General features: G+C 45.6%; 1 protein-coding gene across 1 annotated transcript in view; it reads left to right on the top strand.

The window, feature by feature from the left end:
* Positions 1-1,613: 1,613 nt before the first annotated feature.
* Positions 1,614-26,506, top strand: part of DOT1L (DOT1 like histone lysine methyltransferase) — a 590,530-nt gene continuing 565,637 nt past the window's right edge. The window contains 1 exon segment of the mRNA XM_029610991.1: positions 1,614-2,647. Within this exon segment, the coding sequence (XP_029466851.1) occupies positions 2,567-2,647 (81 nt within the window). The 5' untranslated portion in view covers positions 1,614-2,566.

The following is a 26,506-nucleotide window of genomic DNA, read 5'->3' as shown; positions in this document are numbered from 1 at the left end:
TCAATACCAGGCGGCAGACGAGAGAGTAGTCTGGGCCTGTAGCAGAGGTCAATACCAGGCGGCAGACGAGAGAGTAGTCTGGGCCTGTAGCAGAGGTCAATACCAGGCGGCAGACGAGAGAGTAGTCTGGGCCTGTAGCAGAGGTCAATACCAGGCGGCAGGCGAGAGAGTAGTCTGGGCCTGTAGCAGAGGTCAATACCAGGCGGCAGGCAAGAGAGTAGTCTGGGCCTGTAGCAGAGGTCAATACCAGGCGGCAGGCGAGAGAGTAGTCTGGGCCTGTAGCAGAGGTCAATACCAGGCGGCAGGCGAGAGTCAGATGGAGACAGGGCAAGGCAAGAAACAGGAATGAGGAGAGGCTGGAGCAGGGCAAGGCTGGGTCAGGAACAAAGTGGGCTGAAGCAAGGCAAAGCTCGAACAGAAACACGGCAAGAGCAGGAACACAGCGGGAACTAGCAACATAAATTATTTCTTAATTTCATTTTTATTGTATTATATTATTTTAAAAGTTATCAATTATTAACCTTATTTTATTTTTTACTTAGACATTCATTTGTATTCAGTTATAAGATTAATGAATCATTACTGTGCAGCTACAATCTTTTTTATATAGCAAAGCATGTTTACATTTTAAATTAATTGTTTTTAAGTAAAATCTAGGTATATTTTAAACATATTGAACAAAAATATAACTATAACTGTTTCAAAACCTATAATTATTTATAAACAAATATTTACTTGTAATATAATTAGCAGAATGAATAATTTACAGGATTTTTGTTTTGGGAACATGCATAAAATATTATCACATTGCAATCAATATGATGATATCATTTCACCCTAAATATAGGGTTGTCACCTCATCCCAAACCAATCAAAGAGGCTGATCTAGTCCTGGCTGTCCCACATGGCTTGCATGGAGTTAGATCTGATTGTCTTAAGAGACAGCGATTGCTAAATCTGAACTATAACTTAATACATGCTAAGGGGGGAAAACAACAGGTCTAGGGTCAGGCTGTTCAGCTAATCTGGGGTGAAGTGGCTGGCATACTGTCAAGTTGGAAAGAATGCAGTCAGAATTAGTAATTAACATTATTTTCTACTCAACACCTTGCTGCAGAAGTGGCAAAGAGAGATTGTAGACAATCCCACATTCTGGTACCTACAGCATGGATTTCATTGGGTAGAATCAAGGACTACAACTACCACCATGCACTGGGAGGTAAATTAAAAACCACGACCTGGCCTAAATACATTTTCCTCCGGGAATTAGGTAACTTAACAGCACATTGTTGCTGTCCTCAAGTTGGGGTTGCCAACACTAGTCCCTGTATTTTGATTTAAAAAAAATATTTGCTTTTAGGACATAAAGGTCAGTTTAAAAATATGTCGATAATATATTTAGTTAAGTAAAAAATCTATCATATACAATCTTTTTTTTAAATTGACTTTTACGTTTATGTAGCCAAGAGGTCTAACATGGCAACCAGAGTGCTTGCAGGACGGAAATGGTCTCTCCTTTTTCGGACATAAGCCTGGCAAGCCTCCTTTCATTTTACTACTTTCTATTTTAAAACAGCAGCGTGCGAGTCTCTATGTTTTACGTCAAAGCATGTGACGCGTCTTATCCTCTGTAATCCTCGGCATGAGCTCTGGGGTGCACGTTGCCAAGCACAAGATGGCCGCCGAGTGACGGGGGGGGGGTGCACGGCCACCCTAGGTCACCCGTATCTCTATGCAGCCCGGCCACCAGCGCCTCCCTGTTTTGGAGCTTTGGTACCGGCCATCTCTAGACGAGCGTCCACGCGCAGAGGGCACGTTGGCTTCTTGCTAGTCGGCAGGGGAGCGGGGTGTTAGTCCTTTCTGGAAGCGTGGAACGAACGTCTCGTGCCGCTCTGCAGCTTTCCCGCAGGCGGACCACCTCCTTCCTCCCCCGCGACGGCAAGATGGTGCCGCCCGCTATGTCTGGGTGTCAGCCGCTGCTCCCTCCTGCCTGGGGGCCATCGCTCTTCCGCCTGATAATTCCACATTAAGAATATTAAGAAAACCCGACCAGTTGCCCCTTCTTTGAATCGCCTGCCCTCACCCCTCCCCCGAACCCCGTTCTCTCGGCAACAAGAAAGGGGGCATGTGAGGACACCTCGCCTCCGCCAGCACATTTATTTATTTATATGCGGGTTGTTCCCTCCCCCTCGGCGGCGGCAGTGGTATCGCCTGCTTCCACTCTTTCCCCCCCTCCCCTCTCTGGAACTTGGTTTCTCCCAAGCCCCCTGTGAGCTCCTTGTGCTCGCTTCACGCCGGGTCCAAGATGGCGCCGGCGCTGAGGAACCGGAGCCTGTAACTACAATAAAAAGGGGGCGCGAGGGAGGAGGAGGAGGGGAGGGCAGAAAGCAGGCAGAACCCTCCCTGCTTCCCCGCCGCGGAGGCCTTGCGAGCGCTGCTGCCGCCGCCGCTCTTTTCTCTCTTCGTTGGTGAGCGTGTAGCCTCTCTCCTGCCGTCCGGCACGCTGGGGCCCCCGTCGCTGTCGGCCGCTCTCTATTATGGTGGTGCGGCGCCGCCGCCGGGGAAGATGGGCGAGAAGCTGGAACTGAGGCTGAAGTCTCCCGTCGGCGCCGAGCCCGCCGTCTACCCCTGGCCTCTACCTGTTTACGTGAGTGCGCCCCCCCCCCCTTTATTTTTCTTAAAAAGTGTGCGTGGGATTCGGGGGGACGGGGACAGCCCCGACCTTTCTTCCTTCCTTCACCCCCCTCCCCCCCGTCCCTTTTCTCAGCAAAACGAGCCCCCTCCCAATGCATAACAGCAACTAAAATACAAAACCCCCGTTTATTCTACTTCCCTTTTCTCACTGGAAAGCCTTGGGCCATTAAATAAAAGAGAGAGGTGTGTTTTGACTTGCAAGAGAAGGGGAGAGTAACTCACCCTGGGAATCGTGTCTTTTTTAAATTTAACTTTTGAAATATTTTTTTTGAAATTTTGCATCTGAAAAACACGGCCCTCCGTCGCCCTAATACTGAAAAGTTGAGGGGGTGATATTAAACATAAAATAAGAAACCGTAGGTTCGAGAAAAACATCTCTGCAAATGTGCTCGGGAAATCTCGGAAGGCTGAGATTGCCATTTCTCTAGCAAAAAAATTCTTCTTCGTGTGTGTTTTTTTTTTTTTTTAAATTTCAAGTTCCCTGTTTTGCACTTTTTTTTTTACTCTGGACTTGGCTTGTTTTCTTTTTCAGCCGTTGGAAAGTAGATTTGCAACGGACGTCCCTTTTTAAAAAAAAATATAATAACTAAAAAAAAGTTCCAGGGCTTTATTTTTTAAAGCTGATATCTTTCTTTTTAAAAATGGGAATGTTTTATGTAGAATTATAGTTTGTGTGATTTTTTTTTTTTTTGGCTTTGCTTTTGACAGCTCTAGCTGGTTGCCTCCCAGGAGGAAACTGAACTTTGCTTCAGATCTGTGGTTACTTGGTTCCAGCGATTTCGTTATTAGTACTGTTCATTTATTTCTGAACATGATTTTCGTCTAAACTAACTTCGATTGTGACTGGTTGAAACATTACAGACCATGAAGTTCAGGGGATTTTTTTTTTGTGTCGTGGGGTTATATTTGTAGAAAATGCACATCGCCATTTTATCCCTTAAGTACATGTCTTTTTTTGCACACTTGGTTTTCTTTTTGCTTACTAAGAATTACAGTTGCCTTTTTTTTTTTTTAAGTGCTAGAGATAAGACACTTCCTGGAAATTCCGAACTGAAACTGAAGTGGAAATTTACAGCCACTTGCATGTTGTAGGTTGGGTTTGACAGCTGAGTCACCCGGTTATTTTAAAACCATTTTGAAAATATGTTAAAATTATACATGTTTGGAACGAAAGTGAAATCATTGATAGTGTTGCCCTGTGTTTTATGGCCTCATGTTTGTTTTGAGGTGATACTTACTGTTTACAGATGCATTGACGAGACACCACAATGCAGTTTGATGATATTGCTTCCTTGTTATGCAATATTTTTATAACTTGTGAAAATTATTTTCTTTGGAAAGATTTATTCTTAATATTCTCCACTATAGGTCGTTTTGGTTGAACAGTTGGCTTTTGCAAGTATACAGTTGCTCTGGGCTGGTGGTACTGTGCATGACCAGCTCCTGTATTTTGCTTTCTAATGGAGTGATTACTACAGCATCTCTATTTTTAGTAACCATGGTCATAGCAACATGTAGGCTGCACAGTGAGCCTGCTCCCATATAATAGTTATGTCTGATCAGAATGGTACTTGGAAGTGCTACTTTGATACGAAATACCAGTTTTCCCTCTTTTTTGCATGTAAAAGATTTGATAGTGTAATCTACTTATGCAGTTTTCACATTTGATGGTGTTTTAATAGGAAAAACTATTAAGTCCTTATCTATCACTTTTATAGCAAAAATGACAAGAGGCTGGTGCCACCTTGGAGACTTATTGAGGCATAAGCTTATGAGGACAAGACTCTAGTTTTTCAGATAAAGCAGGTGCCACCAGCCATTGTAAATTTTTTTTTCTAGTACCGATAAGCTTAAATGTCTTGATTCTGTGTTTTACATGAAGTTTGTACATTAATACTGCATGGTTCCCTCCAGTTTCCTGGGAGCAAGTTTTTGTCAGTGCACTGACTTTGGATTCCCATTTCTGTTCAGTTAGGATGTAAACAAAGCCTCTTAGAAATGTGGTGCAAGCTTTACATTCCAGCGTTCAAGTAAGGCTGCATATTTGTAATTGTGTAATATAATTCAGAGCTCATCTGTACGGGATCACAGATTTTATCTGTATAGCCTTGTGTGAGTAATTGAGACCTCCCAGGGTCACATGCAGCTTTAGCTGTGACGTGAAGGAACCATTTGACTTGAAATGGCCTTATGTTTGGAATAAATCCTCTGTTTGAACATTACTGTAATCAGAATCAACATAGTAGTAAATTCTAGACTTCATTTCCCTCCCTGGCTCAAGCTGCAGTTGGCAGTAAGGTAATGTGCATTGTGGGTTTGCAGCTCAGCTCTGTTTGACGTCAGTACAATTTTTAGATTCACTTCAGCTATTTTCAGGTTTTATACATGCAGGAGGGTTTCAAGGAAGACACCTTTTCTCCACTAGAAGCTGTAATCTGAAAAGCGTGCTCTTTTGGGTGGTATGATACTTTTTAAAAGGTAATATATCCTTTGGAGTAATCAGGCAGAAATGCCTTTAGGCAGGAAGAGCATTCAGAAGTGGTATCACGCTCAGGAAGTGCACCTGATATGACACCAAATGAGATTTTTGGCAGTTATTCCATTATAAATATGTCTATATAGTAGTAAAATTTGACTAACAAGATATTTATAGTATATATAGGACAAGTAACCAACCTCTGGGGTTGATCCATAGCAAGTTTATATCTGTATGGAGGAGAGTTAAGAACAAATTAATATTCTTGTAAGCCAGTCCACACAGGCAACCTAATTTGAATTTTATATCAAGGACAGACATGTCACTTGTTTCCAGTATAGTTTTGACTGGCAGTGTGACAGGGAGAAAAGCACAAGGCTCGCTATTTATTTTTCTGTACCGACATTCGATTTGACATAACACATCGGTTTACATATAACAATATGTCTAAGGCTAGCCTTATAATATGATACAATGTAACAGCTTAATTGAGTAACTAGCTAAGTACATATAACTTTAACAGGATAGTATTATAATAAAACGTGTATATTAGCATAACTTTTAATGAATATATTAAGAGTTGAATTAAACTTTGTACAGTGGGGGGGTGGGGTGGAGGGGAATGTTATTTGGTGGGAGGGGGGGCTATGATGGATTTATTTATCTGCTGTGAATGCTTTCTGGAAGAGCCAGGTTTTGAGGCTCTTTCGGAAAGTGGGTGTAGAGGGGTCAGTTCTGAGAGCGGGTGGAAGGGTGATCCAGAGGTGAGGGCCTGCTACGAATGCAGCGCGTTCTTTGGTGGAGACTCGATGTACTTCCTTGGCAGGGGGAATGGGGAGTAGGACTGTATTGGCTGAGCTGAGATTTCTAGTGGGGTTGGGGGGGGGGGGGGTCAGAGGTCCTTGTAACCAGCTGGCTTTGTCATTATGGATGGCTTTGTGTATGAGCATGAGTGTTTTGTATTGGGATCTGAACGGGGCAGGCAGCCAGTGGAGTTGCTTGAGTGCGGGCGTGATGTGATCTGTTTTTTTTCTTATTCATTAGTGACCGTGCGGCAGCATTTTGTAAAACCTAGAGGGGCTTGAGGGTGGATGCGGGAAGGCCAGTTAAGAGGGTGTTGCAATAGTCAATCTTGGCGAAAAGGAAGGATTGCAGTACCGTTCGGTAATCTGGGGGATGAAGTAGAAGTTGGAGTTCCTTCAGGATTTGGAGTTTGTAGAATCCTTCAGAGTTTTGATATGATGTTTGAAGTTCAGTTCCTGGGTCCAGGGTGACTCCGAGGTCTCTAACCGTCGGGAGTATGTTGTAGTTGGTTAGGGTTGTGGGGTCAGAGATGGGTGTTGGAGAATTTCTGTCTTGCTTTGGTTGAGCGTTAGTGCCATTTCAGAGAGGATGGAGGTTATGTCTGTCCGGTATGCTTCCCATCGGTTTAGGGTGTTGCTGATGTCTCTGATGGGGAGCAGGATCTGTACGTCATTGGCGTAGAGAAAGTAGGTGAGTCCTGTTTTGTCTAGGTATTTGCATAGTAGCAGCATATAGACGTTGAAGAGGGTGGGGGATAGGGATGAGCCTTGTGGGACTCCCTATGAAAGGGGGATTCTTTCTGATGTTGTATTTCCTTGGGCTACTTTGAAAGATCTGTTTGTTGAGGAATGATTGAAACCATTGGAGGATGGTGGCAGTGATGCCTATTTCTCTTAGTCTGTGAATTAGGATCTTATGGTTGACTGTGTCAAATGCGGCGGAGATGTCCAGTAGGATTAGGAGGAAGGATGTGCCTCTGTCAAACCCTCATAGTATTGTGTCTGTGAGGGTGAGTAGCAGTGATTCGGTGCTGAGGAATTTTTTGAAGCCGTGTTGAGCGGGGGCCAGTATGTTGTGGTTTTCCAGGAATTCTGAAAGTTGGTGGTTGACTGTCTTCTCGATTATCTTGGCCAAGAACGGAAGGTTCGAGATGGGTCGGTAGTTGGATGGGATGGTTGGGTTGAGTTGGGTTTTTTTTTAGGATAGGCTTGACTACAGCGCATTTAAGGGAATCTGAGAGTATTCCTTGCTCGAGGGAGAGATTGGTGATGTCAGCGATGGGTCTGGCTAGGCAGTTTGGAATTAGCTTGAGGGTTTTTGTTGGGATGGGGTCGAGCGGGTGTGCTGCTGGGTTGATCTTTCGAACAATGTTTTCCACCTCAGTGGAGGCTACTGTCTCAAACTGTGACCATGTGGATGGTTGTCTGGTGGGTTCCAGGTTAATTGGTGGGTCTTTTGGGCTAAGTTTAGTTGTTTTGTCTATGAGGTATTGGGCGAAGTTGTGACTGGATATTGTTGAAGTTTCTTTTTGTGAAGTGTTGTTGCTGGGTCGCGTCAGCTGAGTTACATACTCGAACAGGACTCTCGGGTTGTATTGGTAGTTGTGAATTCTTTGGGAGTAGAAGTTTAGTTTGGCTTCGTTGATGTCTGTTGTATATATGAATAGGAGAGTTCTGTATCGGTCACATAGTTGGCTTGTGGGGTTGCTTCGGCAGGCTTTTTCTGCGTGTCTTAATTGGCGTTTTATGTTTTTTTAGATCCTGGTTATACCAGGGTGATTTGTGTCTTGCTGTGGTTCAGATTTTCTTTTCGATGGTTGGGCAGATCTTTTTTACTGTCTCCATGTTGATTGTGGTCCATGAGTTGACTGCATTAACAGTATTAGAGGTGTCTAGATGTTTTAGGGTGTCAGGTAAGGTTTTTTCTAGGGTCTCACTGGAGCATGGTTTGGTGAAGACTATACGTTTTTTATCTATTAGATTGTGGATGTGGGTATAATCCACTTGGAGTTTGGTTTTTATTACCATGTGATCTGACCAGGGAACAGAAGAGGTGGTGGGGGGGAGATGAGTGTTATTTTGCTGTTGATGAAAATCAGATCCAGGATGTGGCCTGATTTCTGTGTGGGGGAGTTTATTTGTATGAAGCCCATGGCAGTTAGCGAGTTGAGGAGGAGATCACTTGAAGGGGAGAGGGGAGATTTGTCAAAGTGGAGGTTAAAGTCACCTAGGATGATGGTGGGGTGATAGGTGTTGATGATAGATGCGATGGTTTTGATGAGAGGGCATGGATCTTTGTTTAGAGTGCCTGGGGGGGTGGGCATAGATCAGCAGGATTTGGAGGGTTTTGGACTTGAAGAGACTGACTTCAATGGGTAGTAGGGAGTTGATGGGAAGTGTGCTGAATTTGAGTTTTTTGGCTGCTAGGAACAGTAGGCCGTTTCCTTCTTCTTTTTTTTTTTTTTTTGTCTTGGTATGGAGAAGATGTAATTGTTTGTAGGAAGTTGATTAATGAGAGGGATGTCTGTGCCTTTGAGCCATGATTCTGTGATTACATAGAAGATCTGGCTTTAGGTCAAAAAGGAGGTTGTTTAGGATGGGAATTTTCTTTGTAATGGATTGTGCATTCAGCAATAAGAGGGTGAGAACTGAGAGGGTGGGCATGGAATAGGGGAATCTGGAGAAGTCTTCTGTGTATGTTTCCTGTTGGTGTATTGTGTGGGTGGTGTTTGTGGGGAGGGTGGAAGCATCGAGTGTAATGTGGGCTTCTCATGTCCATTTTGTGGGAGGGGGTGAGGAGTGGCGTTACGAAGGCACACGGGGGGGCGGGCCCTTGTTGCGCTCTTTAGGTGCGCAGTGCCAGAGGCGCTCTGCTTTGTCTTTTAATGGGCTTTTGGATGTTCAATCCAGACTCAGGTCGCGGACTTGGGTGTGTCGGTGGGAGGGGTCAGGGGCGGGCTGGCAGAGGGAGAGCCCAGCGGTACCTTCCTGGGACTGCGGGGTGGCTTGTGGTGTTAGTCGGTCGGCTGTAGAGGGCGATGGTGCTCAAGGAGATGCGGGAGGCAGGTCCGGGTGGCGATCTGTGTGGAATGTCCGACCGATTAGGTCCGGGGGCGGGCGTGCCGGTCTGCGCCTGCCGATGAGGTTGGTCTGGGCGGCAGGATTTGGGCTCTGGGCTTGCTGTGGGGGAGGCCTGGTTTGCGGCTTGAATCTTTCGTCTCTCTATCCTGGTCGTGGCTTCAACGAAGTGGCTGTTGCCTACTTTGGTCGGTCTGAGGTGTCCTTCCCCTTGGCCTGGTGGGGAGCTCGGAGGGACCTTTAGGGGTCCTTGCAGTTCGTGATTAAATGGAAAGCAGGTCCAAATCAGGGAGAGAAACATCGGCTAGCTGGATTCGCTTGAGGAGCCAGTAAGTCATGAGATGAAAGTTCTGTCCTGAGGGTTTAGGGTATGGGGCACACCAAGGGGCAGGTCCCTTAGGTCGTGCTCCTTCGGGCGTGCGGTGCCGTGGACAGAAGCCCAGATTTAAAGGGCTTTTTTTTTTTTTTTTTTTTGCTGAACCTCCCTCCCAGGCGCTGACGTCAGCGCAGCTCCTACCTTCAATTGGAAGATCAGTGGAGCTCAGGGAGGGAGGGGTTGGTCTCTGGCAGCGGCAGGGGAAGTGAGTCCAGGGTGTCCACGTGGTCTCCGGCGGCACAAGAGTGTGGAGGAGGACGGTGGGCTCTTGCCCCGATAGGGCCGTGCCGATCGCGCGAGCCGGCTCTGCAGGTAGGTGGCGAGAAGGGCTTGAAGACTTGTTCACTTTTTTTGTGTGTTTTTTTTTCATTGAGTTGCCTAACATCCCTATATTTCCTGAGTGCATTTCTGCTAAATGCACTAATTGAGCCCAATATTCTAATGCTGGGTAATCGGATAAGTAGGACATCCTACTGTCTAGTGCAGAGCTTTCCAAACTTTTCATGTTGGTGACACGCTTTTTAGACAAACATAATTTCTTGACACAGTAATTCAGTCTACCAGCAAACCAGAAGTTAAAGGTTAAACGAACAAATGTATTTCAACAATTTATGTATGTTTCCTTAAATATATACATAAATAAAATGTTTCACAACACAACCTATCTCATCATAAATATTTGCAGGCTTCCACTTCCTCCATGCTGATCTCGTACATTGTGAGATCGGCATAGAGAAAGTGCTACTCTTGCACATTCCCAAAGATTACATGTGCCAATCACTAAAAAGTAATTTTTTTTTTTTTACCTTTGCTGTCTGATCTTAGTTTTCTAATCGGTTGGTCACAGGCTTTTTTTTTCCACCTTTCCTTTCTTGTTTTTTTTGCCAGTTCCTTTTACAGGGTCTTTTTTTTCTATTTCTTTTCTCTCCATCTGTCTTCCCTCAAAACACACAATCAGGTTCTCATTCTCACACGCTATCTCACACATTCTCACACACACAGGCTCTCACTCACATGCAATCTCACACATCCACAGCTCTCACTCTCACATGCCTCTCTCTCATACATACATACACACTGTCTCTCTCGTGCACATGCTGTCTCACTCTCACACACACAGGCTCTCTCACTCCTACATGCTCTCTTGCTCAAGCACAGGCTCTCACTGGCACATGCTGTCCCTCTGCACGGGTTGCCGAAGGATGGGCTCTTCAGAGGCCCTGATCTTCCCTGGGCGTGACATGGGATCTGCAGCGGCCCTGCTATCGGGTTTTCCTCCTCTTCTCGGGCTGCCGCGACGTGGGATCCGCAGCGGCCCTGCTATCGGGTTTCCTCCTCTTCTCGGGCCGTCGCGACGTGGGATCCGCAACGGCCCATTAACGCTGCTCTTCTTCTGTACGCAGCAGATGCTCCTCCTCCTCCTTCCTGCCCACGCGGCTCCGGCAACGTTTTTCTTCCAGGGCTGCACAGGCAGGAAGGAGGAGGAGTGAACGTGACCCTTTTCTTCAGGCCGTGGTGATGTAAGCTCCACCACTGCCCGCCGATCTTCCTGCTATAGTTCCCTGCTTCCGCCGGCCCTGTGGACCGGGCGACACACCTCCACACTACAGGCGACACACTAATGTGTCCCGACACACACTTTGGAAAGCTCTGGTCTAGTGGCTGCTGAATATCTGGTTAAGTCACTTATTCAGCTAGTTGGCTAACTTGGGGACAGGCAGTGAGTGGATCGGAGTGGCACTACTTAGCTGGATAACTTATGTGGCTAAATAGCAATTTTGAGACTTAGCCGTTAGACCTGCTATTGAGCATGTCTAGATGTAGCTGGATAATACTTATCTGGCTAAGTAACGTTTGTATGTGGATATTCAGCAGCATAGCCATGCTTGTATCTTAAGTCGGATAAGCTATATCTAGCTAGGTTACTTAGCTGACTTTCCTTTAAATTTCTACCCCGTGATTATCGTACTTGGGGCCTGTGAAACAGACCCAGCTGCTAATTAACTCTATCATTGCAAATAAAATCTAGATTTCACAGTACTGTGTCTCAAGTACTAGATTATATTGCCATTCCAAGAAAAACAGCTTTCATAATATAGCACCAGTATATGTTGTGCTGGCAGGTGGGTTAAAATTCTGTCTATAGCGTCTGACAGCCTTGCCAGCAATGGCAGGGCAAGAAGCTGAGAACAATTAAGATATCCTTTCCAGAAGGGAATGTTGTCTAAATATCAGTTAAGCCTCATCCACCTAACAGAACTCAGCTCGGAGAGCATTGAAATAGCAACGGAAGCTGAGAAAATTGAGATCAGGTCAGCATGACTGGTTGTTGGCGGTAGGGTGCCATCTGCATGGGCCATGGGGATTTCAGAAGCTGAATGTTTGAGTAACAGCCACACTGGTGTTGGTTGCTATTTGGATTGTTGTGGGACTTTGCAGTTGGACATAGGAGGGGTGTTGGGTGCGATTGAAAAGGGGATTGTGAATGCTCAGCTGCCCAGGAGGGAGGACTACAATGGAGGAAGATGACCAAAACTATCTTGGATAAGGAGTGATATTCTATAGAAAGTGATATGCTATGAATCGCAGCTGTGTTATTGATTATATATATAAGATTTTATGTTGTAATCCGCCTAGAACATGACTTGGTAATTAGGCAGAAAATTTCTATAATAATATATCCTTGGCAACATGAACAAGAAATATATTGGGCAGTCTGGATGGGCCAATTGGTCTTTTTCTGATTTCATTTACTATCAGAAAGTAAGTAAGGGAAAGCTGGCATCAGCAAAATTGCACCCAGCACTTAGCCTCTATGTGCTTGACTCCTTTTTTAATCACACTGATAAACTGTTAAAATTTAAAATTGCAGGTGAGATATACATGTACCTCAACCATGAAACATGTTCCAGAAGGAAAAATATACGTAATTCATTATATTAAAATTCTTTGTAACCGGAACATCATTGGCACTTCTATAACTTTAACTATTTTTCTTTTTATTTGTGCCTACTTTGTAAACCGTTGTGATGGTAAATAATGACGGTATATAAAAGATTTTAAATAAATAAAATATGACTGTTTAGCTCATTCTGTACCATGTGCTATGAACTTGAGCAGCCACTTAGCCTTCTTGTGCTAGTTCTTTGGGAAAGAAACATTGTAATGGGGTTTCTTCTAGGAGAAGCAGGATGGTAGTCCTCACACATGAATGACATCATCAGATGCCACTATCGACGGGTCTCCCTTTTAGTCTCTTCTTTTCCGCGCAGCTTTCACCTCGCAGTTGTGGAGCTCTGCTCTCTTCAGATTTTTTTCCCAGTTCTTGTTGTGACTATCTTTGCCGGGTCCCCCTTCCCCATCTGTGCTTCTATAGAGTGGTGTGGTAAGTTTTTCGTTATTTGCGGTCGATTCCCGACAGTGTCGCTCTTCGGTGGCCACCAGTCATCGACTGCTCACCAGCTCTTTTTCATGGCGTCGTTAGGATTTTGCCGATGCCCCCAGTGCCTGCGGACCATGTCCATTACGGATCTGTATCCTCTGCCTGGGGGCACAAAATCTGGGACTGTTGTTTTTTCGATCAAATGACCCCCAAGGGTCATTGGGGCCCGTTTAGACAAAATAGAGAAGCTCTTTGGATCTAGAAAGTCTGATCCTTCAACTCTGGCGTTGGGTGTTTCGACGCCCAAGGACTGGGGGGAACTGATGGATGTGGATCCATTGTTGTCTACTCCCCCACCGGGTCTCTCTCTCTCTCTCTCTCCCTCTTCAGCGTTGTTGCGATCTAGCACATTGGGATCGTCTCTATCCTCTGTGCCGGGGAAGACCAGGACAAGCATTGTCACTGATCACTGTCATTGCATGGTACCGGGCTTGGGTTGGCACTGGTGACGGTGATGCCCTCGAAGAGACCCTGCGGAGAGGAGGCATCGAGCCCAGGAGCCCCAGGCATTCCCCACTGATACTGGTGCTGGGCACCGAGCTTCCTCAGGGTCCCAGGGAAGCTCCAATGGCTCCTCTTCCTCCTCCTCAGTCCTTTGTCTTCGGATTTTCAGGAGGAGCTGGATTGTAGGGTGCAACAAGTGGTGCTCTGAGCCTTCAGGGCATCGAACCGCCAGCTCCACTAGTGCCTCCCCTGGTGTTGGAGCCTGCCCCTGCATTGTTGGCACTGCTGCTGGAGCATCTCCACATCTTCTGACAGTCTTGCCCAAGCAGCAGCTACTGGTGCCCGGGAATCCCTCGATACCCCAGCGGCCACTGGGTGGTCCTCTCTCCCATTGTGGGCTCCATCAAAGAGGACAGTGTATTGTGGCCGGGGGCACCGTCAGGGACTCTAGTATCATGCCCAGTTTTGCCCGGTCCGATCCCCAGTTCCTTGGGGATCATGGTGTCACCGGTGCCTTTAGTGCCAAAACAGAGGGGCTTGGGCAGGGATCCTCCCCAAGGGACTTCAGTGAGGAGGAGGCAGCCCATATATATCCCTGGGGGGTTTGATACCTTCGAGTCTTCTTAGGATGAGAGGAGTCAGGCCCCACCAGAGGATTTAACCTTTGCGGGCTTTGTGCGGGTTATGGCAGAAGCCATTCCTTTCCAGTTCCTGATGGAGGACACCCGTGTCAAAATGCTGGAAGTTCTCCAGTTTGATGCCGCAAAGGAGGTAGTGGCTGTTTCCAACTGTGATCTCTTTAAGGAATTACTTCTTCGGATTTGGAAATACCCCATCTCTGTGTCTCAGGTAAACCGGAAGTGAACGCGGTCTACTTGGTACAGCAGGTCTTGGGGTTTTAGAGGTGTCAGCTCCCACATCAGTCAGTGGTGGTGGAGTCTACCCTCAAAAAGGCCAAGTGTTCCCGCACCCACGCTTCTGTGTGTCTGGATCGGGAACACTGAGCTTTGGGTGCCTTAGGCAGCAAGTTTTGCCAGGGCGCAATGCTGATTGCCTGGTTTGCCTCCTACCAGTTGTACATGACCCAATACACCCGCAACCTCTAGAAAGTGGTTCGAGTTGTCTGAGTGTCTCCCCAACAACAGCAAGAAGCCTTTTAAGCAATCGCCCAGCAAGGCCAGGAGTGTGGCAAACACGAGGTGTGTTCCACCTACGATCTGTTTGAAATTGCAGCTAGGGTGGCAGCGGCGAGTATTCTTGCCCGTAGAATGGCATGGCTCCGAGTCCAAGAGAAGCTTGTGGAACTGCCCTGCCCTGGCAAAAACCTGTTTGGTGACAAGGGGATAGATGCTGTGGCTCAGTTTTGACTGCTGCGCGGGAGCATAAGCCCCATGACCGTACCCTTGACATTAACGGGGGTCGGTTATGGCCTTTTCAGGACCGCTGGTCACGGGTCACCTCGGACCAGTGGGTCCTGTCCATCATTTGTTGAGGATTCAGTTCAACTTCCTGGCTGTCCCCGCGGACTCTTTCTCCTCCCCCCCGCCTGTCGTGAAGCCAGTCCCTGTATCAGGAAATTCTCTGGCTGGAGCTCTCCGCTCTTGTAATGGCTGGAGCAGTAGACCCCGTACCGCTGCATCAGCAAGGGCGGGGATTCTACTCCTGATATTTCCTGATTCTAAAGAAAACAGGGGGGCTTTGCCCCATTTTGGATCTGAGGGCCTTGAAAAAATATCTGTGAAGAGAAAAGTTCAAGATGGTCTTGCTGGGCACTCTGCAAAGATGGGACTAGCTTTGCTCCTTCGACTTCAAAGATGCATATTCCCACATCGAGATCTTCCTTGATCACTGGAAATATCTACGGTTCCTCATGGGTGACCACCACTTCCAGTACAGGGTGTTGCTGTTCGACCTAGCTTTGGGCTCACGGGTTTTCACCAAATGTCTGGCAGTAGTGGGTGCGCACCTCACCGATTGAGCGGTGCAAGTGTTCCCCTACTTAGATGATTGGATGGTCAAGAGCACCACCCAGGAGGGGGTGCTTCGCTCCTTATGCTTGACCATTTGGGTGCTGGAGTCCCTCGGGTTTGTCATCAACTATCTGAAGTCCCACCTCATCCTATCATCTCAGTTGGACTTCTTCGATGCCTGCCTGGATAAGTCCCAGACCTTGGCCTTTCTTCGTCGTGGTCGAGTGCTTGCTCTGGCGAGTCTAGTCTGCCGAAGCCGACAGGAGTCAGCCTGGTTTCTACTTCACTTGCTGGGTCACATGGCCACATCTGTCCATGTTACTTCTTTGGCTCGCTTAACATATGAGGATGGCTCAGTGGGCCCTTCAATTTGCAGTGGCAGCAAGCCACCCAACACCTTAATGTGCACATTTACGCAACGCCACCTTTCCGGACTTCCCTGTCGTGATGGGAAAGTCTGCCCAAAATGGAGCAGGGGGTTACCTTTCAGTACCCCCCGACCCAGGTTGTGTTTACTACGGGTGAGCCCTGTTCCACCAAATTCAAAAAGAAATTAAAGACATGGCTCTTTATGCAGGCTTACCCAGATTAGACTTTTACTAACCTCCGTATGAACTGAGCCTGTATAAAGTTTTTGTTATCACTTTATTTCTTGTAGTACTTTACCTGTCATTTGCATTATTTTGGCAGTTATTTGTTACATGCATTATATTCCTCGTTGCTCTGTCTCCAGCTCCCTTTCAGCCACTTTCTGTTCTTTGCCCATCCCCATTACCTGTTTTTTGTACTTTCCACCTTTCGGTTCGGATGTAAACAGGTATGATGTTCCCCACTAATGTCTGTATATAAAAGCTTTAAATAAATAAATAAATGAAGGCAAAGTTTGCTAAGTACCTTTCGTGTCTGACATTCCATGAGTCACATCAGTGCCTTCTGTAAGAACTCATTGAGAAATGGCTATATATATAGCTCTGATTCATTTATACAGAGTCTGCAGACAGATGAAGACATGCAAATTGTACAAAAGCTGTATGGATATTATTCATTTGTATAACCCATACCAGATGTATGTAGCACTGCACAGAAACATATAATGGACAGTTTCCAGCTAGATGAACAAGACAATACAGATGGCTAATGTGTTTAGTGTGAAAAGCCATTCGGACTACCCAGAAACCAATCAGGGGAATACATTTCACATAAAACAAACTCATTTTTAACAGCAATGTGGAGAGAAAAAAAAGATTTAAAAGAAATGTTTTGACAGGTCACCTTTTAATAATGCCATCTACTTTTCTTGGTTTTATCATGGTTCTGCTGTTAACTCAAAAATCAGGTTTTCTGCACATAAACTTGTTTTTCTGTGCACTTTTTCACTCCCGATGCATTAGCATATTGTGGACAATTAAAAAAAAAAAAAAAAAATTAGCCTGTGCATTAGGAAACTATATACTGAATTTCAGTGCTCAGTTTTACCACTCAGCTTTTTACATCAGCTCTTTTATTAGCTAACAGGCTGATACAGTATGGACGCGTAAGAAAAAGTGCGGCAGTGCCGGGTGCCCGCGCGTTTGACGCGCGCACATTTTGGTTCACAAGCCGCTCGATTCAGTATTCAAATTAGATGCAAATCCAAGCGGCGGCAAACGAGCGTCTAAAGCGTGCCTATGAAGCGGTAGGCGTTCGCAATCCATTTTACAGTACCTATACAGTATCCATGGTGCGCTGGTACCTGTCATTTCAAATGTTATTCCACCAGGTAAGTGGATGGTTCTTTTCTACAGACCCCGCATGGACACCGGGGCTGCTGCCCTGAACATCCGGATGTCCTCTTGTTTGGAGGTCACCCCCAACCTTCCACGTCCGGGCGCCTGGCTGGACGTCCAAGGTCGGGGCTTCCGTTCATGGACCTTCCCGCCTCCCTCCGGGCGTCCATGGTCAGAGGCCCCGCTGCCTTCCAATGTCCATGGCCGCTGCCTTGAGCGCCCAGCCGGATGTCAATAATGACAATAATATTGACAATATGACAAATTATTGACATTGACAATATTGATTATTATTAATAATAATATTATTAATAAAGTATATTAATATTATTAATAAATTATATTAATATATTATATTAATATTAAATAATATTATTATTAATAAATTGACATTGACAATAAAAATGACTATTTATTGTCATTTTATTTATTGCCATTTTTTTTCCATTGATATTTATTGTTTATTTATTAATTGTTATTTCATTTATTGTTTTTTATTAATTGTTAGCATTGTTATATATATATATTTTCTGTTTCTTGGATTAACTATGTTCATTGTAAACCGCTAACTTGAAGCGATAGTTACTGTTCATTATAAACCGGGGTGATATGTATATTATACAGGAACCTCCGGTATATAAATTCTTAAATAAATAAATAAAAAATAAATGTCCAAGGTCGCAGCTTCCATTCATGGACGTTCCTGCCTCTTTCCGGACGTCCATGACTGAAATGCCCCGCTGACTGTACGTATGTCTGTGCTTCTGTCTGATAGATTTTCCCTTTGTATTCCATGTGTCCCTCTTCTGTTTGGGAGGTTTTCCCTTTGTATTCCGTCTCTATGCACTGCATGTGCTCCTCATCCTTGGCAGTCATTCTGCTCTTGATTATCGCCACAGTTTCACCACAAAAGTTAAATGCAATAAATTGTTGAATTGAAACACGTACCAATTTTTTAAAGCAAAAATAAATATATTTAAGAACTTGAACTATTTACAAAAAAATTGTGGGCAGTTATTAATTATTTTGGTAAGGGGGGGCATGGGGGAAAAGGGGAGGGACCATGTCATGGGGGAAGAGGAGGATCATCATCATTGATGATCCTCAGGCGGTGCTCGTCCAGCAGGAGCCCGCACCATTACAAGCAGGGACTGAGCTCCTGCCATTGTGCGCAGGAGCTCAATTATCTCCTGCTGGCTACGGCACAGAATGGTCACCACCTGCACTGCCATTCCCTCCTGGACTGCCAGGCCGCGGGTCATCTGCACCAGGAGGAGCAGCATAGCGTCCAGGCGCCCCTCAAGGGCTGAGGGCCATTCCCCGGCCGCAGCGCCGCCCTCCGGCTGTCGACCCGCACCTGGAAGCCCAGGAGAGACAGGGCCGACAGCGTCAAAATGATGTCCTCCTTGTCTCCCATGGCAGGTGGGGCAGGAGAGAGGTGGGGTGGAAAAATAACTGGGGGGGGGGGGGGCTCATTAATGAGGGGTGGATCCATTATGGGGGTGACTCAATCACGGGGGGGGGCACAATAGCGAGCTCAGGGGACATGCAAGGTGTTGCTGCCTCTTCCTCCTCCATGTTATCCTCTGCCGATGTGTCTGAAAAGAGAAAAAGTTAAAGCGTTACTGCTGTCGCACATGCAAACATCCACAACAGTGTAGGAGGGAGAACTTAGCAACATTTTAAACAGGAACATAACCTCTAGCAATACAGAGAGTATGACATTTACAAATGCACATTTCATAGGCGTGCCAAATGGCGTTAAACATCCACATACTTTAAGTATGCCGATGCTATTAAAGGCTCACCGTGGTGTTCTTCAGAAGGAGAGTTTTCTTCACTGCTGGAAGTGTCTTCCGTGCTGCTCTCTGAAAACAGAAATAGAACAATTGTCACAGCTGCGCATGCAACGATCAAGAATGGTACAAATGTTAAATTTCTTCATGGCATTTGAAAAGAAGACCTTGCCGCTTGCAGGTCAACCATAACAATTGCTAACAGCACATACCTTCAGCTCTGCGGTGGGCCCGCAGGGCCCTCAGGTAGTCCGGCTCCTCCCTCCGGATCTGCCTTGCCTGCTTTTTTCAATGCCTCAACCTGGCGGTAATACAATAGAAATAGGAAACACAAGTTGAACTAAAACATTTACTTTGCTTTTCAGGCAAAAAAAAAATTCAAAACAAACAAGTCAAACAAGTGAAGTGTCTGTTTTCCTTTTGTCACCCCCAGCAATACAAAACCACCACCCAAAATATAGTGAATGTAATTTTACTTGGTTTTTTTCCTGCGTGTTAGAAGATAACAAGAAACAGAGGCCTACGAACTTACCTCTCTCGGGTAGGAAGCCTGGGCGTTGAATTGGGCCCTGGGTGCCCGCGGGACCTGTCCTGGTCCCGCGGGCACCCAGGGCCCAATTCGCTTGCCGAGCATTTCTCATTCTGCTTCTCAACGAATGAAAAACATCGCCAGAGCCAATTTATGCATGCTGTCCATGACGCTGTCTGGTCCGAAGCTGACTGAACACCACACTAATGCCAGGGTCAGGATAGGCGGTAAATATTGAGGTTAAAGACGCGGTAAATAAGCTGGTTAAAAACGCGATAATTTGGGCGCACGTTACTATATCGGGGGGGGGGGGGGTGAATAGCTAATCCGATCATTAACATAACATATATACATGCGGCGGGTTGAAATGGATACGTATCTTTTTCGGCAAGCGCTAAGGACACGTAAAAGCCGATACTGAATCGCGGTTCCGTCTTACGTGCGTCCAAAGCGGGTTAAAAAAACGAGCAACTGCGGCCGCGCTTTACTGTATCGACCTGTATGATAGGAAGTCAAACGCTTCTTAATAGCTAGGATCCCAACACCATTAATGAGGCCCACCCAGGCCTCTCCAATTTGTCTTGTAGAATTCGCTTGCCGAGCATTTCTCATTCTGCTTCTCAACGAATGAAAAACATCGCCAGAGCCAATTTATGCATGCTGTCCATGACGCTGTCTGGTCCGAAGCTGACTGAACACCACACTAATGCCAGGGTCAGGATAGGCGGTAAATATTGAGGTTAAAGACGCGGTAAATAAGCTGGTTAAAAACGCGATAATTTGGGCGCACGTTACTGTATCGGGGGGGGGGGGGGAATAGCTAATCCGATCATTAACATAACATATATACATGCGGTGGGTTGAAATGGATACGTATCTTTTTCGGCAAGCGCTAAGGACACGTAAAAGCCGATACTGAATCGCGGTTCCGTCTTACGTGCGTCCAAAGCGGGTTAAAAAAACGAGCAACTGTGGCCGCGCTTTACTGTATCGGCCTGTATGATAGGAAGTCAAAAGCTTCTTAATAGCTAGGATCCCAACACCATTAATGAGGTGCCCAGCCAGTTGAATGCAGGAATGTGCTCATCTTTCAGGGTGTTTTGCAAACGTTTTATAAAAACATGCAGGAAAGGGATAATAAAACAAAGAGGATATTTGCACAAATCAAGATTTTTAAGCATAAAATAAGATGTATTTATTTAGTCATTTATAGACCGTTCATAAAGAGAATCTCCTGCTGAGTGGGGTACAATATAACATAAAATTACAAGCAAATAAAGCACATACTTAGATAATAAAACAAAACATATTAAAACAATTACGCCTTCAACTGTTTTCAACACTATTTATAATTACCATGGCATGCAGTTCAGGCGGGAGCTCTTTTTTTTTTCTGTGTAGAAAAAGCATATTTTGTTCAGATAAATCATATTTTATGCATGGAAAACATGCTTTCTGTGTTCAAAGCAAGTTTTCTACACACACAATCCTGTCACCAGAACTCCAGCTTCTGCTATAGACTAATATCAGCTCTAGAAACTTTACTCCACCTTGGACTAGGAGTTAAGTTTCCAGAGATAAGAAAACAGAAGGGAATCCAACAACCTCTCTGACAGGTCAATCCAGTAACGAGTGGTAGGAAGAACTGCGTTAGTGCCCGGCGCACCGCGGTTGCCGCACGCACAGTCCAGCTCACCTACCTCTCGATCCTGTATGTAAATAGCTTGCAAATGCAAGCTGCGTCTAAGAAGCGTCTGTGAAGCGTTAGGCCCGCACAACCCATTTTACTGTATAGAGCGCTATACAGCGCCTATACAGTATCCTGGGTGCGCGGGCCTAACGCTTCACGGACACGCTGGTATCTGTCATTTCAAATGACATTTCAAATGACAGGTACCAGGAAGTGGACAGTTCTCAGACGCTCGGGATTGTCAGCCCTCTCTCCCCTTCTCCCGAAGCAAGCAACAAAAGCAGAAAAAATCGAAAAAAAAAAGTAGCAAGAGAGAGGGGAGAGAGGACGGGCAATCCTACGCTCGGGATTGCCCGTCCTCTCTCCCCTCCTCCCGAGGCAAGGCGCGAAAAGCAGCCTTGCTCCGGGAGGAGGGGAGAGAGGACAGGCAGTGTAAAGCGACGAAGCGACTTACTTTTTCTGCAGCCCCCCTCCGGAGACGGATATCGGCCGCTCAAGGCATGACGTCACGACGTTTGGCGTCACGTCTTGAGTGGCCCAATTGCACGAACAGGGGCCGCTTTCGCCCGTGCGATGCGTCCGTCTTCGCGGGCAGCTGGAGGCAGGGGAGCCGCGTCCGTCGCCGCCGATATCCGTCTCCGGAGGGGGGCTGCAGAAAAAGTAAGTCGCTTCGTCGCTTTACACTGCCTGTCCTCTCTCCCCTCCTTCCGGAGCAAGGCTGCTTTTCGCGCCTTGCCTCGGGAGGAGGGGAGAGAGGACTGGCAATCCCGAGCGTAGGATTGCCCGTCCTCTCTTGCAACTTTTTTTTTCGCTTTTTTTTTTCTCGCTTTTTCGATTTTTTTCGCTTTTGTTGCTTCGGGAGGAGGGGAGAGGACTGGGGCTGCCCCGGAGACCAGCACCCATGGACGCGACCAGGGCAGGTGAGCGGGGGCTGGGGGAAAGTTTGCCGCCTACCCTTACCCCTGCCTCTAACGCAGGGGTAAGGGTAGGCGGTAAGTTAACAAGTTAAACGCGCGGCAAAACGGTAGGGTAAAAAAGCGATAGTCGGGGCGCGCGTTACTGGATGGTAGGGAATAGCTAATTCGATCGTTTACATCTAATATACATGCCGCATGCGGAAGGGGTTACCCGGGGATTTAAGGACGCGGTAAGAGTAGGTTAAAGGGGATTGTGGATCGCAGGAAGGGCTAACGCGGCCGGAAAGTGACTAGAAAGCGGGTTAGGAGCAGGGTAAACGTGGCCGCACTTTACTGGATTGACCTGTGAATTGGGGAGAAATATTTAATGCCATCGTTAGCATGGAATTTCCATGAGAGGGTACTGACATAAATGCACAGTGTTATGCACAAAACTCTTTGCTGCGTTGGCAGAGTTTGCATATAAAAATATGCACACAATTGAGGGTTAAACTGTTGCTGCTGAGCACACCTTTTTGCATTGGCCCCTAAATCATAAATTCCTTATCTTCCTGCTAGACCAGCCCTTACCCATGGGAGTTCCCCCTCTACAGCTGTCAGAGATAAAATACACCTTTTCTCTTGTGACATCACTTCCAGTTATAAAGAAAGTGTGACAGTAAGCAGTTGCCAGCTATAAAGAATTCAAGCTCATCAACCCAGGCATTCACACTGAAATCTAGGAAAGGTCCCTTGTTAGGGAAGATTCTGTTTACTTTGTCCCCTTGGATCCTCCAGAAGAAGGCGAATGTTCTTCTGAGGAGGAAGAGTCTTCAGTGGTGAGGTGGTTTCATAGGGAAGCATTGTCTGCACTGATTTCCAACAGGATGGTTGCTCTTAGAATCTTGGGCTCAAGGGAAACTACCAAATGGAAGGGGACCCAATCCTTTAAGGAATCCGGAAGCCCCCAAAAGCCACCTCCTTGCACCCAGCTCTAAGAAGTGTGGTGATAACTGAATGGTACACCCCTTAGGAGGGATTGTATGTAAGATCTACTCCCTACTGCTAGAGGCTAGGAATGCTCCCCTGAGGATTCCTAGGGTGAATGCTCTAGTTTCAGCAGTTATCCGCAAAACAACTAATCCAGTTGAAAGCGGATCAGCTTTAAGGGACCCCAGGATTGTAAGCTCTATTGAGCATAGACTGTCTTTTTTTTTTTTTTTTGTGTATTTGTACGTGCTGCTTTGTTGTGTAGCGCTATAAAAATATTTAGTAGGATAGGAAGGATGATGTCATTTTAAAGGAAGCCTTTTCCATTAATGTCATGTCTCTACAGGCCTCTATTGGCGGAGGCTATGTAGCGCAGCCAGTGGTGCACTGGGTTCAACAACTTCCAGAAACTTATGACATAGGATAGTCTTGTATGGCCTTTCTAGGTTAAAAAAGGGAGGCTGGTCAGATTTCTATCAGGCAATGCCACAATGGTAGCAAACTTTAATAAGCAAAGGAACACTTGCAGCCAGACATTAGGAACCAAAACAAGCAAGCCATGCATCTGAGCAGAACTAAATCTGTGTATCTGTTTCCCCTATCGGAATTAAGAATGTACAAGTTGGCTTCCTTAGCAGAAATGGGTTAGACCCCAGAGTAGATGAATGGGAATTTGGTGGGGAGGCATTTCAGATAAGCCAATGGGGACAGCTATCAATGGACTTTATTTTTTTATTTAAATACTTTTGATATACCGATACTCAAGACTGTCTTATCGTACCGGTTTACATTGAAACAAGGGGTAGCCAATTAACTATGAAAATAAAGTTACAAAGAACAAGGGGTTTACAGGATGGGAGATGGTGGGGGTGGAAGGGAAATAGAACCAAGAGCTAAGAGAAACAGATAAGTATGAGAGAAAAAATGTGTGAAGCTTGCTGGGCAGACTGGATGGGCCATTTGGTCGTCTTCTGCCGTCATTTCTATGTTTCTATGAGAGTAGAGAGCGAAAGCACACAATTAGTATAATAAGTTATACATAACTAAGTTTAAAATAACGGAGTTTAACATATAAACGTATGTAGCAGGCTTAGACAATAGATTAGTCTTTAGGTCTATAAAGTTGCCGGTGCGAGTGAGGGAGGGGGAGGGAGGACTTAATGGCAACTTGAGCAAATGCCATTACAGGTTTTTCAGCTGGTGGAAGGAATCAGACTCCAGCAGAATAGGCGATCTGATAAGACTTTAGCCCTAGTAGAAGATCTGCCCATGATAATCCTCATAGCTGTGGACTGGCCAAGGAGAATATCGTATGCAGGAACCCTGGTGCATTTTTCCAGGGGAAGCAGCTTTATATGGCAGGGCCCAATTCAATGGAAAACTTATCTCCTTTTCATCTTATGGCCTAGCCCTTGTAAGAGCATGCTTGCATAGGAAGAGATTCTCCCCCATAATCATTGTGACTATGCTGAAAGCATGAAAAACATCTACTTTCATAGCTTATATCTGCATCTGGTGCCTGTTTGAGAATTTCTGCTAAAGTCATATAATCTCCCTCTGGAAAGCAGATATTACATGCATTTTAGAGTTTATTCAGAAAGAACTAGACAAAGTGTCATCTCTTAACTCCTCGAAGGTGCAGGTAGCAGCCATATCCTGCTATAGAGTGCCAACCAAGAGTTTGCAGGTATCTGCACACTTGGACATAGTCCATTTTCGTAGAGGGTCTAAGCACATTAGACTTTGTTTAGGCCAGTGGTCCTGCAGTCTGATCTCAGTTTGGTTCTTAGAGCCCTAATGGGGGCCCCCCTTGAAACAAATAAGACCATCCCTAAAAGATCTTGCCTTAAAGATAGCCTTTCTGCAGGCCATTTATTTGGCTAGATATATCTCAGAGATACAAGCTTTGCCTTGCAGTGACCTCTACTTGATCTTTACACCACACCCTGTCACCTTCCAACCAGTCCCCTTTTTTTTTTTTTTTTTTTAATGCTAAGTGATGTCCTCGTTTTACCTGAATCAGGAAGTATTACTTTCAGTCTTTAAAGGCAACAAATCAAGAAATTAGAACTTTGAATTTCACCTATTTGATGTTTTGATGCATACTTTTAAGATACCTAAAATCATGAATCCCTTACAAAAGACAGGCTGTTTGTACTATAGGGAGGTTTGCAGAAGGGAGAAGCAGCCTCCAAGTCTACAATAACCATATGGATTAAAGAAGCAATCATCTCAGCTTACTTTCTAAGGGGTAAATGGACATCAGCTATGCTCTGTGCGCACTCCACCAGGGTACAGATGGTGTCTTGGGCAGAAGGGAGGAGGAATAGCCTAGTGGTTAGAGCAGTGGACTATGAACCAGGAGACCAGGGTTCAAGTCCTGCTGTCGCTCCTTGTGACCTTGGGCAAGTCACTTTACCCTCCATTGCCTCAGGTACAAAACTTAGATTGTAAGCCCTCTGGGGATAGGGAAATACCTACAGTACCTGAATGTAAACCGGGGTGATATCTCGATTGAGATCGAATGTCGGTATATAAAAAATACTAAATACTTTTATTTATTTATCATCTGTGGCCCCAAAGTACATTTGTAGTTGGCCACCTGGTCATCCCTGCATTCTTTTACTAAAAATTACAGACTGGATTTACGGGCGAAGGCATATGCAACCTTTGGGGCAAATGCCTTAGACCAGCACCCTCCTGCCCAAATGAGTAGCAGCTTGGGTACTTCCCGTAAGGACTGGTCTAGCAGGAAGAAAGAAGGTGAAATTTGGTCGGTCTTGATAATTTCATAAGAATATGCCATACTGGTTCAGACCAATGGTCCATCAAGCCCAGCATCCTGTTTCCAACAGTGGCTAATCCAGGACATAAGAACCTAGCAAGTACCCCAAAACTAAGTCTATTCCATGTTACTGTTGCTAGTAATAGCAGTGGCTATTTTCTAAGTCAACTTAATTAATAGCAGGTAATGGACTTATCCTCCAAGAACTTATCCAATCCTTTTTTAAAGATAGCTACACTAACTGCACTAACCAAATCCCTTGGTAACTAATTCCAGAGTTTAATTGTGCGTTGAGTGAAAAAGAACTTTCTCTGATTAGTTTTAAATGTGCCACATGCTAACTTCATGGAGTGTGCCCCCTAGTCTTTCTATTTATTTATCTATCTATCTATCTATCTATTTATTTATTTATTTATTTGAGGTTCTTTATATACCGCCATTCGTTTCGTAACATCATGTCGGTTCACATTCTATTATCTGAAAGAGTAAATAACAGATTCATATCTACTCGTGATTTTAAACACTTCCTATCATATCCCCCCTCAGCCGTTTTTTCTCCAAGCTGAAAAGTCCTAATCTCTTTAATCTTTCCTCATAGGGGAGCTGTTCCATTCCCCTTGTCATTTTGGTCGCCCTTCTCTGTACCTTCTCCATCGCAACTATATCTTTTTTGAGATACAGCGACCAGAATTGTACACAGTATTCAAGGTGCGGACTCACCATGGAGCGATTACAGAGGCTTTATGACATTTTCCGTTTTATTCAGCATTC

Source organism: Rhinatrema bivittatum, chromosome 8, assembly GCF_901001135.1.
Source record: "Rhinatrema bivittatum chromosome 8, aRhiBiv1.1, whole genome shotgun sequence".
Taxonomy (NCBI): Eukaryota; Metazoa; Chordata; class Amphibia; order Gymnophiona; family Rhinatrematidae; genus Rhinatrema; species Rhinatrema bivittatum.
This window is presented reverse-complemented; position numbering and strand designations above follow the sequence as displayed.